Genomic DNA, 13960 nt, shown 5'->3' with positions numbered 1-13960 from the left:
TCTGGAAGATTGCCATTTTTCTTTTCTTTTTTTTCGCCTTTATTTCACCAGGTAAGCTATTTGAGAACAAGTTCTCAGTTACAACTGTGACCGTGCCAAGTAAGTAAGGCAGTGCGACAGAAACAACAACACAAAGTTACATGGAACAAACAAGCGTACAGCCAACACAATAGGGGAAAAAAGAAAGTCTATATACAGTGTGTGCAAATGGCATGAGGAGATATGGCAATAAATAGGCCAAAGTAGCAAAGCAATTACAATTTAGCAGATTAACACTGGAGTGATAGATGAGCAGATGATGGTGTGCAAAAGAGCAGCAAAGTAAATAAAAATAATATGGGGATGAGGTAGGTAGATTGGGAAGGCTATTTACAGATGGACTATGTACAGCTGCAGCAATCGGTTAGCTGCTCAGATAGCTGATGTTTAAAGTTAGTGAGGGAAATGTATGTCTCCAGCTTCAGCGATTTTAGCAATTCATTCCAGTCACTGGCAGCAGAGAACTGGAAGGAAAGGCGGCCAAAGGAGGTAGTGGCTTTGGGGATGACCAGTGAGATATACCTGCTGGAGCGCGTGCTACGCGTGGGTTTTGTTCGTTTGGAGGTTAGTTAACACAGTGTCCAAAGAAGGGCCAGATGTATACAGAATGGTGCCGTCTGTGTCGAGGTGGATCAGGGAATCATCCGCAGCAAGAGCGACATCGTTGATATATACAGAGAAAAGAGTCGGTCCGAGAATTGAACCCTGTGGTACCCTCATAGATTACCAGAGGTCCGGACAACATGCCCTCCGATTTTACACACTGAACTCTATCTGCGAAGTAGTTGGTGAACCAGGCGAGGCAGTCATTTGAGAAACCAAGGCTATCGAGTCTGCCAATAAGAATGTGGTGATTGACAGAGTCGAAAGCCTTGGCCAGGTCGATGAAGACTGCTGCACAGTACTGTCTTTTATCGATGGCGGTTATGATATCATTTAGTACCTTGAGCGTGGCTGACTTTCACCCGTGACCAGCTCGGAAACCGGATTGCACCGCGGAGATGGTATGGTGGGATTCGAAATGGTCAGTGATCTGTTTATTAACTTGGCTTTCAAAGACTTTAGAAAGGCAGGGCATGATGGATATTGGTCTGTAACAGTTTGAGTCTAGAGTCTGTAACAGTTTGAGTCTAGAGTGTCACCCCCTTTTGAAGAGGGGGATGATCGCGGCAGCTTTCCAATCTTTAGGGCTCTCGGACGAAATTAATGGTTGAACAGACTGGTAATAGGGGTTACAACAATGGCGGCGGATAATTTTAGAAAGAGAGGGTCCAGATTGTCTAGCCCAGCTGATTGGGTCCAGGTTTTGCAGCTCTTTCAGAACATCTGCCATCTGGATTTGGGTGAAGGAGAAGCTGGGGAGGCTCGGGAAGTAGCTGCGAGGGGTGTGGAGCTGTTGGTTGGGGTAGCCAGGAGGAAAGCATGGCCAGCCGTAGAGAAATGCTTATTGAAATGTTCGATTATCGTGTATTTATCGGTGGTGACCGTGTTACCTAGCCTCAGTGCAGTGGGCAGCTGGGAGGAGGTGCTCTTATTCTCCATGGACTTTAGTGTCCCACATTTTTGGGGAGTTAGAGCTACAGGATGCACATTTCTGTTTGAAAAAGCTGGCCTTGGCTTTCCTGACTGACTGTGTGTATTGGTTCCGGACTTCCCTGAACAGTTGCATATCGCGGGGACTATTCGATGCTATTGCAGTCCTCCACAGGATGTTTTTGTGCTGGTCAAGGGCAGTCAGGTCTGGAGTGAACCAAGGCCTATAATGGGGGATCCTTTTTTATGCAAACAATGCCTGCAGTACTAATGTCGGCCTTGAACTTCCATGGCTTCAATGAGAGGTGGCAGTCTTTCTACCCTGCAATAGATTCATAATGGGACTTATGAGTGTCATAGCATTGTTTTAGACATACCTCAGTGTGCACAACAGGAAGAATCTGTGTCCTCAAGGTGAGATTCAACCCAACCAGCTGTGTCACTTCAAACCATGTCCTCTAGTAATTCATTATTAGCCAGTTAACCTTATATTTGCAATGGTTCTCACTCAAAAAGAACTGTCTCACTGTTGATAGACAGTTTTCAAAGGAGAAGCTACTTGACTAGACGTGTGTGTGTGTGTGTGTGTGTGTGTGTGTGTGTGTGTGTGTGTGTGTGTGTGTGTGTGTGTGTGTGTGTGTGTGTGTGTGTGTGTGTGTGTGTGTGTGTGTGTGTGTGTGTGTGTGTGTGTGTGTGTGTGTGTGTGTGTGTGTGTGTGTGTGTGTGTGTGCGCGGACTGTCCATGTATTGTGTCGCTTAGGGGCATGCTATTTTAGTTGCTGTGCTGCATAACTATGAACGACAAGCCAGCGATAACGCTGTGAAGTCACACTGATATTCCTTTGTCACAACCCTATAGTACATGATCCTCTTGCCCTTTACCTTACTTAGGGATGTGATCACTGCTCGTACAGTAGCAACAGTTCAAGCAGGAGACATGAAGCTTTCATTCCTCACAGTCCACACTGCGCCCTGCTCTTATCAGTCCCTAATGTAGAGTTTGACTTGGCAATTTCACAGCAGATTACTTCTTGCTGTTGTATATGTTAAGCTTAAAAGCCGTCTATCCTGCTGTAGACTGCAGGCCATGGGGGATGGGGAGAGTGTGTTGAAGAAATACATCCTCATTTCAACCTCATGGCTAAGAGAACAATGAGTATACTTGGAGTCTTCATCCATCCATCCCTCTTCCTGCTCACTCACTCACTCACTCACTCACCCATATATCTGAATTCCATCAACCCCGGGCTCAGCTGCACTCCTCATCCCCCCCCAATCGAATGTAGTTCAGTGTGTCAGGTGCTGCTGAAATATTAGCACAGCACACGCACATGCTGAGGGAGTTTAGCAGCACACTACACTGGTGCACCCTGTGGAAGCACTTCTAATGCTGCAGATGGTTGTGTGTGTGTGTCCTGATCAATGTTATTGCCCCACAGTATGACTTTTACTGTAATGGTGGTAGCAAATCTCCCCCAGTCACACAGAGTTTGAGCCTTTGACCGGTCAACTGAACACTGCATGGCTTTGGGGAATTACCGTGCCCCCATAGACCGCAGCCACTCTCCATTAGACATTTTACATCGCATGTATTTTCAGCTTGTAAATTCATATCAAATGAAATATTAATGGTTTAGTATGAATCTCATTCTCAATGGTGACCTCTCATCAGTGTTATTTTTCTGGTTCATGAAATCCCTCCCAGTATCTAGGAAGACTGTTCACTGTATGCACTTCAGTAGCTGATATGTGCATGTGACAATACAACCCCAGGTGCCGTGGATGATTCCCTGCCAGCTACTGTCCTGTAAGTGTGTGTACTGGGGTTCTTTATGAGCATGCGACCCGCAGCTGCAGCAGGAAACAGGGGCCGCCTCAGAATGACGGGAAATTGATAAGTAAACAAGAGATGGACAGTGCCCGGTTTCCCCGTCTGTCTTTCCCCAATCAGGACATGGGGCACGGCGCTGCAGACTCTTGTCAGTACAAACATGTCCAATGGCTCGAAGGCAGAGAGTCCGTAAAATCAGGCCTGATTTGCAGGTGGGAGATATTAATTGATATAAGCGAATATTGATGAATTTCTTTATGAATGTGGAGCCAGTTCAGGTTGATTATTAAACAGCATGGTTTTATGGGTAAAATTCCTGGCCCTAGGTAAACTGTGTGGCTGATGGATTGTAATTTGGATGAATCCCAGTTTGACATCCTTGAAGGTCTTGGCTTAATCAACCTTTTCTGTCCTACTTCTAATATGTTTTATGCACTTGGTAGAACAGGAAGGACATGCTCTCATCCAGCCAGAGGTTAATCTTTTATTTAGAATTTATTCTCTGCGTGACGTCTCGGCATAAAAGGCTTAAATCCGTACATTTCCTTGGTGTGCTTTGTAAATAAAGATGGCTTTGAGCAAAAGCACTGGCCAGTAAATGTTTCGATTTTTCTTTTTTTTTCTCTCTCCAGGTTTCTAAAGTAAAACAGATTTGTCTTTGAACACAGGCTGACTGACTCAGCTGCTGTTTGTGTGGGAACACACTTTAATTGGAATATGTTAAGTCACAGAGTAGGTTTGACTCAAATCCTGTTCTTTTTAGATGAGCTTTCTCTTGATCGAGAAGATTCCGGAGCATCATGTCAGTTTAGAAAACCGTTTTCCAAGCAGTCTGGCTGAGGTGGAGGACGTTTTTACTGTGTCTTTATTAAGGCTTTCATTAATCCAACCGTAATATGCTGCTATGTCATCATTATTCATGTTTTAGAGAAGTGTAAATGATGAACTTATTTGATTCTTGGAGAATTTGTCCCTTCGTTGCCCCTTGTTTCTCACTTCAACTAAATAAGCACTCAGCCACATTGCACGTTGCCTGACTGTGGAAATAATCTATCCTAGAGTTAGCACACATTCATTTACTCCTTAGTCAACGCCTTAATCTTCATCACATTCCCTCCCCTTACTGTACAAGAACAACTATTGTATTTGGGTACGGTTATGCCGGCTGCTTATTTCTGAATGCATTCCCCAGAGAATGGAATAAAAGCAAATATTTTCATGTACAGATGTGGTCTGACTGTGAGTAAGGGAAAGCTAGAGTTGAGGTTTCAAAGGGAGAGGCAGGGGAAAAGAGAGAGCGAAAGGGAGAGTGACGCACAGCATCAGCAGCAGCCGATAGAAGCTGGCGATGTGTCTAGGCTCAGCATTGGCTGAAGCTGCAGCAGCGCTCACAGCATCCCCCCCCCCCCCCCTTCCCGTCTCTCTCCCTCTCTCGCTTGCCTGCTGACTGAGGCACTCCTGCAAACACAGGCTGGGACAGCGCTGCTTTGCTGTGGCTCTGACCGAGGCTCCTTTCCCTGGCTGGATAAACTCTCTCTCCAGGCTCCCAGGCTATCTCTCTGTTTCTCGGAGCCCAGACAGCAGCCTCGCCCTGGGGGTGCAGTCATAGGAAGTTGTGGAGCTGTGTTTCAGGATGGACCAGGCTGTAGTAGGTTTGGATCTGGGAAACTGGGTCATCGTCCGGCTCTACTGAGGGATGCCTGTTTTGGACCTGGAGTGATGGGGTGCACCACCAGTGTGGTTGTGTTTGACGGACTGCGTACGGTCTTACAGAGGAACTGTGGGTACATCTGCAAAAGTGGTGCTGCCGAGCCCGTTGGGCAGAACGAGGCTGAACAAGCCGCGTGCAGCCGAAGGGAGTCCCGGGTCCCATGGCCAACACCTCGAGTACTGAAGGTGTGTGTGTGTGGTTATTACTTATGACGTGCCTGCCAGACTGTAGCTCTGCTCCGATCTCTTCATACAGTATAAATACAACACCAGTCCTGACCTCCCTCAGCAGCCAGGTGCTTCTTTAAATCAAAGTAGTGTCCAGAGACAGGATTTCAGTTCCTAAATCCACTCAACTGTCTTCCCATTTCCTGTGAATTATATAGGGAACTTTTCAAGGTTTCCTTTAACACCAAACTTCCATTGAAGCAAAATGTGATACCATTTTTCCAACTCAGGAAACAGCACATGATCTGTAGGAAAGTAGGCCGAACCCCATTGTGTTGCCATATTTGTTTTTAATGGACCTCTTATCCTTCCATTTGAGGTACCCAATGCCACAAGACAGCTTTTATGTACTTAAAAGGAGCATATTAATCGTTTTTTTGATAAATGAATCAATTTCCTCCTTTAACTGAACTACTGCATTTCAGCTGCAGAAGTGCACCTATTTCAGTACTATATTTTACTTGAATCACCAGTGTGTGAAATATAAGAGGAGGAGGTTTGAATCTCACCCTCTGTGATGCGCTCCATGGGTTAAACCCTGTGCAGGAGAGGAGAGACAGTGGGCTCAGTGTCTGCTACAAATCCATCATCTTTGGGCTGCTGGCTGGCTGCATCTTCTGTTCTACCCAGTACCAGCTTGTCTGTCTTGACCTTTGTCTATGTCTTGTTTGCTCTCTAAGGATGCATGCAATTGCACCCTATTCCCTATATAGTGCACTACTTTTTAAAACTAAGCCTTATGGGCCCTGGTCAGAAGTAGTGCACTTTATAGATTAGGGTGCCATTTGGGATTCTCCCTAACTGTGTCTAAAGGATACTGATGGCTCTTTCCTCCTGCTGAATGTGACATCCATTGGGTTAACTGTGATGTGAACAGATTGACAGGGACGGCTCCATGGTAGAGTAGACCGAAGAGATGTATAGGTCAAGGGCATTGTGACCTTCCATGGCTCAGAGATGCTCTGGTCATCTAGCTCTGCTGATTTGAATTCCCTCTCAGCATTTGGTCGTGTCACAAATCATTAGGCGAAAAGGTGCAGGCAGGGAGAAGGATGCCGCATGACACCCGTGTGGGACACCCGTGTGGGACACCCGTGTGCTATACTGTAACCGATAGGACGTCAGAAGAAATGCATTATGGTTGAAACCGAAGCATGTTTAGCTCCTTGGTGACTGCCCTCATAAAACAATGTTTCAGATGGACCAGCCATACTGGAATCCCCTGGACTGGAGTTTTGCTCTCCTTGTTGTTATGCTTCTGATTTATAGCAGGTATTTTGGTCCACGTAACCTGTAAAGACGTCAGCCATTCGTGTTGTCCATACATTCCCCATGGCTCGAAGTCATTATCTCTGTGTGGGGGAATTTAAAGGAAAGGTTAAAGGGGTAAAAGCCACTCGGTGGGACACACACACACACACACACACACACACACACACACACACACACACACACACACACAGAGAGAGAGAGATAGGGGTGGCTATTAGTAGGTAGTTCTTCGGTCCAGACTCACACAGTATGCCATTAGGGGGGTTGTTTTGGGAGTTGGACTGTTCTCTTATTTTACTCCCTCTCTGATTACACCAGCGCACCCTTTTCCTTCCTTTAGGAAACTCACATCTCTCGCTCTTCAGGGGTGGGGTGGATGCCTTTAGGGGACAAAGGTCACTGCTATTAGGATTCTGCTCTCTAAGTTTTTAATGATTTGTCTTTGTCACTCCTGCTAAACTACTTAGCAGTGTTGTACATCATCACTATGTTTACATTCTTACCATACTGTTGACAAGTGCACAGCTTCTTTCCTCCTCTAGAGCTCCAGGAGATTTGAGGCCAAAACCAATATTGCAACACAAAAGCAAATGTGCCAGCTATTCTTATCAATGGAATGTCGTTTCGGGAGCAGGAGAGGGAGAGCGAATGGTGCCGTCAAGTTGGGCCATGATAAAATAAGCTTTATCGTGTGGTGTGTTGAGGAGTAATGCTTGAAATATAGACTAACAATGTTTTCACTTATAACAAATGGCTAATGACTCAATTACTCTGTATATCTAAAGTGCCGCATCGCAGTGCAAGCTGTGCCACTACAGATTCTGGGTTCAAATCCAGGCTCTGTCGCAGCCGGCCACAACAGGGAGACCCATGGGGCGGCGCGCAATTGACCCAGCATCATCCAGGTTAGGGGAAGGTTTGGCCGGCAGGGATATCCTTGTCTCATCGCACACTAGCGACTCCTGTGGTGGGCCGGGCGCAGTGCACGCTGACACGGTCGCCAGGTGTATGGTGTTTCCTCGGACACATTGGTACGGCTGGCTTCCGGGTTGGATGGGCATTGTCAGGAAGCAGTGCGGCTTGGTTGGGTTGTGTTTCGGAGGACGCGTGGCTCTCGACCTCCGCCTCTCCCGAGTCCGTACAGGAGTTGCAGCGATGAGACATTGCTGTAACTACTACCAATTAGATACCACGGAATTGGGGAGGAAAAAAGGGGTGAAAAATATGTTTTCTAAAAACAGGCTTATAGACATTTTTGCTAATTTATTCAAAATTAAAAACTGATCCTGAATCGTCTTGGCTGTGTGCTTAGGGTCGTTGTCCTGCTCCAGGGCGCTCAGGACTTCATCAAATCACCCCCCAAAAAAATGTCACATGCGTGAAATGCTTAATTACAAGCCCTTAACCAACAATGCAGTTCAAGAAATAGAGTTAAGAATTAAGAAAATATTCACTAGATAAATAAAAAGTAACACAATAAAATAACAATAACGAGGCTATATACAGGGGGTACCGGTACCAACGCAATGTGCGGGAGTACAGGTTAGTTAGTTAATTTGTACATGTAGGTAGGGGTCATCAATGTAAATAGTCCGGGTGGCCATTTGATTAGTAATAGTCTTATGGCTTGGGGGTAGAAGCTGTTAAGGAGTCTTTTGGACCTAGACTTGGGGCTAAGGTACCGTTTGCAGAGAGAACAGTCTATGACGGGTGATTGGAGTTTAATTTTTATTTTTATGGAAAAAAAATGTGTGTGTGTGTGTGTGTGTGTGTGTGTGCTTTAAAAATAAAAAAAAAAAAAACTGTGTGTACTTAAAAAAAAAAAAAAATAATTAAACTTTTAAAAAAAAAGTTAAACTCCAATCACCGCCATAGACCCCTACAGTACCCCGGGCCCCAGTTGAATATCCCTGCTGTACAGCATAACTGTGAATTAGCCGTAGTGTTACTCCCCTGGATGGCTGTTGTTCCTTTAGATGGTGACCACGTTGAATTTAGTCTGGTGTTTGTCTTAATGTCGTTAGGACGAGGTGTGGGACCATTTATTTGCAATGTCCGTTGCTTAGATCATAATATATTATCATAGCCTAATTCCTTATAGGCATACAATCATTCTCCTCTATTTATGTCATCCTTATAATTCTTTTCTACAAGTGGAAACTCTGACTAGCCCCCATAGATAGTCAGTGTTATACACACAGGCTGGGCGTTCACCAGAACATCCACATGAAAGCAATGTGCCGTTAAATCTCTGCAGAGAGAAGACAAACAATCAGATCACTCCCCTGTACTTTTTACACACTAGCCGTAAGCACAGCTAAATAACAACAGACTTAGCTATCTAGCTAGCTAGGGCAATGTTTTTCTATTTGTCATGATTGTGTGTGGCGTCTCAGGCCGTTGTGAAGTTGCCTAGAATGGGTTGTTTCCAGACATGCTAATAACATTAAGGTGCTTTCCGTTGCCCTCTCTCACACACTCTGATTGGGACAGGAGAACATTATCTCCAGCACTTAGCTAGGCTCCTTCACCGTGACCTGCTCTGGCAACAAGTCCTAGAGACACTAGACTAGAGCAACAATGTGTAGATCAATGTGCAGCTGTTCAAACTTGACGGGCCACACATTTGTTCGATAGAATTGCGTTGCGTTTGGCCTTGGGTGAAAAAGAGTACATGTATCTATGCAGGAAGGAGGAGTCTGGAAATGCCATAGTGGGCTGTATCCATCCCTACTGTGGTCATGTTTTGTTTCCCAGCTGCTTTGTGTGAGATGAGACTCTTGTTCTCACCTCTTTTTACACTACTGACGTAAGCAGCAGTGGGCGTAGATGTGGACTGACACTGACTGTATTATGATTTGCCTTATCTCCATGCAGTCAGTGTGAATTCTCCATTTTACCTGGCGCCTGGGAGCTCCCCGGGGAGACTGGAGTGAAAACAGCCTGGGTGCTGGTCCTGGGAAGGGTGTGTTCTGATGAAGAGGGGATGTGTGTTTTGTTACATTCCAGGGTTACACCCATTTGGTTTTCCCCTGGCTCCTACTGGGAAGAGAAGGCCAATTATTGCATCAAGCCTTTGTTATGTAACACACCGCCCTAGCCCTGCTCCCTCCAGCCCTGCTCCCTCCAGCCCTGCTCCCTCCAGCCCTGCTCCCTCCAGCCCTGCTCCCTCTAGCCCTGCTCCCTCTAGCCCTGCTCCCTCCAGCCCTGCTCCCTCCAGCCCTGCTCCCTCCAGCCCTGCTCCCTCCAGCCCTGCTCCCTCCAGCCCTGCTCTCTCCAGCCCTGCTCCCTCCAGCCCGGAATGGGATAGCTGGGTGTGGATGTCTGGCTAGCTTGACCTAGGCAAACACCAGTCCATACTGAGACCTGGCAGCCATTGTTTTTGGGCTTATATCATCTGAAGAGAGCGATTTAGTTGAGGGTGTTTCACTATGTGCTAACCTTTATCATTGGTATACAGAGCCAAAGCAAAATCCTAATGAAAACACTGCTATCATTACCCAATTTTGATAACCGTCCTCTATTGCCATATGCAGTGTCATAGGCCATAGCAATTTACATTCATGCCATAAAAGTCCCTTATACCGAAATGGATAACAAGGTGATTCAGTGATGACGCAGACTGAAACTCAATAAAAGTCTAGGACTGATGCAGAGGACTAAAACAGAGGAAGCAACTCTTTCTTCTTAATGAGAGTGCTTCAGATAAAACGTCTGGGTGGAAATGAAGGGCAACAGTAATGATGAAACATGACGATAACTGTAGCAGACTTCTGTCCCTGCTCTGCTTTGTGTTTCATCACACTCTATCAATACTATTTCATATCTTAAAGATACAGATACACATTATGGATGCAATAGAAAACAGCTCTATATTTACTCTGCTCTTTTCACAATCCTATAGTACCGTAGTTATGTATTCAGGATTATATTTATATATATATATATATATATCATAGGGATACACTGTTTCAACTTAAAGTCTGGCGTGATTCTTGGTCTCAGTAGAAACTGAACAAAAAAGCATAACAAAACCCCAAAATTCACCCAGAATCTTTCCCCCTTCTGTGTAGTTGACTTGACGGCTGTGTGGGAATACAGTAGCTGCACTGCAGAGGGGGGAGGCAATGTCTTTTGAAGTCCTCCACAGTACATTATCTCGCTCTGCTGCAGACAGGAGCAGGGGGTGGAACCGGCAGATCCTGACTCCTGTCCATGTATAAACACATTACAGCTCTCTGATCAACGTCATTATGGACTGTTAATGTGTTATTGTTCCTTATATAGAATAACTAACCAATTAGGCATCAGAGCTGATATCTGGTTGTTTCTGCTGGACTAATATACAGTTAGTCCACTGTGTCCTGGGTGCTGTGTTAGTTTGAATGTGCAATCCAGGATCTAAGGAGTCTTTCACCGCATGACTGCCATTATTGTTCAAGAACTGTTTTACATGCTGATTTTGTAAATGTCAAATGTAAAATTGTCAAAGGCTCCAATCGCCCAAGTCATAGACTGTTCTCTCTGCTACCGCACGGCAATCGGTACCGGAGCACCAAGTCTAGGACCAAAAGGCTACTTAACAGCTTCTACCCCCGAGCCATAAGACTGCTGAACAACTAATCAAATGGCCACCTGGACTATTTACATTGACCCTCTTTCTTTGTTTTTACACTGCTGCTACTCGCTGTTTATTATCAGGGTACCGGTACCCACTAAAGTAAGCATAGTTATTGTTATGTAAATATCTTGTTACATTTTGAATTTATACTCTTTTAAAACATTTTTTTTACTTTAGTTGATTTCGTCTATTTTATTAACTCTATTTCTTGAACTGCGTTGTTGGTTAAGGGCTTGTAAGCATTTCACAGTAAGGTCTACACCTATTGTATTCGGCGCATGTGACAAATACAGTTTTATTTTATTTGATGTCACAATCTATATTAACCACACAGTAGTTCATTTGGATTCCGCTGAGAGTGTGACATAAAGAACAAGTGGGTGTTTCAAAGGATGTCTGATGAAATTCCTCATGGAATTGTGGCGGGCAGCAGTAGGAGTAGCTAGATTACTGTACTTGTCCGCAACTTGGTTGTTCCCAATGTAGAGTCAACATCCAAACAAGAATTTTGTCAACAAAATGTGGTGACCTTGCATTGCATCAGGGTAATGCTTTGACTTGGTTTGCTTTGACTTTAAAATGTTTGCCAAACCAAAAACATTGATTTAGAAGTTTAACAAACCACACGGCTATGCACAATTTCCACTAAAACATTTACAAAAACAAATTCAGTGGAAGAACTGTGCAGATGCAAACTTGGCTAACAGCAATACATCATTATGGATATGAATGTCATTCTCCTCATGTTTCACAAGTTTGGACATCACAGCAGAGTACAGTGCAGTACAATACAGCAGAGTACAGTGCAGTACAATACAGCACAGCAGAGTGCAGTACAATACAGCACAGCAGAGTACAGTGCGGTACAATACAGCACAGCAGAGTACAGTGCGGTACAATACAGCACAGCAGAGTACAGTGCGGTACAATACAGCACAGCAGAGTACAGTGCGGTACAATACAGCACAGCAGAGTGCGGTACAATACAGCACAGCAGAGTGCGGTACAATACAGCACAGCAGAGTACAGCGGTACAATACAGTGCGGTGCGGTACAATACAGCACAGCAGAGTGCGGTACAATACAGCACAGCAGAGTGCGGTACAATACAGCACAGCAGAGTGCGGTACAATACAGCACAGCAGAGTGCGGTACAATACAGCACAGCAGAGTGCGGTACAATACAGCACAGCAGAGTGCGGTACAATACAGCACAGCAGAGTGCGGTACAATACAGCACAGCAGAGTGCGGTACAATACAGCACAGCAGAGTGCGGTACAATACAGCACAGCAGAGTGCGGTACAATACAGCACAGCAGAGTGCGGTACAATACAGCACAGCAGAGTGCGGTACAATACAGCACAGCAGAGTGCGGTACAATACAGCACAGCAGAGTGCGGTACAATACAGCACAGCAGAGTGCGGTACAATACAGCACAGCAGAGTGCGGTACAATACAGCACAGCAGAGTACAGCACAGCAGAGTGCGGTACAATACAGCACAGCAGAGTGCGGTACAATACAGCACAGCAGAGTGCGGTACAATACAGCACAGCAGAGTGCGGTACAATACAGCACAGCAGAGTGCGGTACAATACAGCACAGCAGAGTGCGGTACAATACAGCACAGCAGAGTGCGGTACAATACAGCACAGCAGAGTGCGGTACAATACAGCACAGCAGAGTGCGGTACAATACAGCACAGCAGAGTGCGGTACAATACAGCACAGCAGAGTGCGGTACAATACAGCACAGCAGAGTGCGGTACAATACAGCACAGCAGAGTACAGCACAGCAGAGTGCGGTACAATACAGCACAGCAGAGTGCGGTACAATACAGCACAGCAGAGTGCGGTACAATACAGCACAGCAGAGTGCGGTACAATACAGCACAGCAGAGTGCGGTACAATGCAGCACACAGCAGAGTGCGGTACAATGCAGCACAGCAGAGTGCGGTACAATGCAGCACAGCAGAGTGCGGTACAATGCAGCACAGCAGAGTGCGGTACAATGCAGCACAGCAGAGTGCGGTACAATGCAGCACAGCAGAGTGCGGTACAATGCAGCACAGCAGAGTGCGGTACAATGCAGCACAGCAGAGTGCGGTACAATGCAGCACAGCAGAGTGCGGTACAATGCAGCACAGCAGAGTGCGGTACAATGCAGCACAGCAGACATGCAGAGTGCGGTACAATGCAGCACAGCAGAGTGCGGTACAATGCAGCACAGCAGAGTGCGGTACAATGCAGCACAGCAGAGTGCGGTACAATGCAGCACAGCAGAGTGCGGTACAATGCAGCACAGCAGAGTGCGGTACAATGCAGCACAGCAGAGTGCGGTACAATGCAGCACAGCAGAGTGCGGTACAATGCAGCACAGCAGCACAGCAGAGTGCGGTACAATGCAGCACAGCAGAGTGCGGTACAATGCAGCACAGCAGAGTGCAATGCAGCACAGCAGAATACAATGCAGCACAGCAGAGTGCGGTACAATGCAGCACAGCAGAGTGCGGTACAATGCAGCACAGCAGAGTGCGGTACAATGCAGCACAGCAGAGTGCGGTACAATGCAGCACAGCAGAGTGCGGTACAATGCAGCACAGCAGAGTGCGGTACAATGCAGCACAGCAGAGGTACAATGCGGTACAATGCAGCACAGCAGAGTGCGGTACAATGCAGCACAGCAGAGTGCGGTACAATGCAGCACAGCAGAGTGCGGTACAA

At 46.1% G+C, this 13960-nt stretch overlaps 1 protein-coding gene across 8 annotated transcripts in view; it reads left to right on the top strand.

The window, feature by feature from the left end:
* Positions 1-13960, top strand: part of LOC124043898 (dedicator of cytokinesis protein 9-like) — a 129002-nt gene that overhangs the window by 37724 nt on the left and 77318 nt on the right. For 2 of the 8 annotated variants that reach the window (XM_046363008.1, XM_046363007.1), the window contains exon 1: positions 5048-5299. The exons of 4 other annotated variants lie outside the window; for them this stretch is intronic. In XM_046363008.1, the coding sequence (XP_046218964.1) occupies positions 5123-5299 (177 nt within the window). In that variant the 5' untranslated portion in view covers positions 5048-5122. Of the gene's footprint in view, positions 1-5045; positions 5300-13960 lie in introns of those variants that run through there. 2 more of the 8 variants (XM_046363013.1, XM_046363010.1) reach the window with 2 other exon arrangements.

The sequence above is a fragment of the Oncorhynchus gorbuscha genome, linkage group LG09 (genome assembly GCF_021184085.1).
Source record: "Oncorhynchus gorbuscha isolate QuinsamMale2020 ecotype Even-year linkage group LG09, OgorEven_v1.0, whole genome shotgun sequence".
NCBI classification, from domain to species: domain Eukaryota; kingdom Metazoa; phylum Chordata; class Actinopteri; order Salmoniformes; family Salmonidae; genus Oncorhynchus; species Oncorhynchus gorbuscha.
The sequence above is the reverse complement of the archived record's forward strand: the minus strand, read 5'-3'. Positions and strand labels throughout refer to the sequence as shown.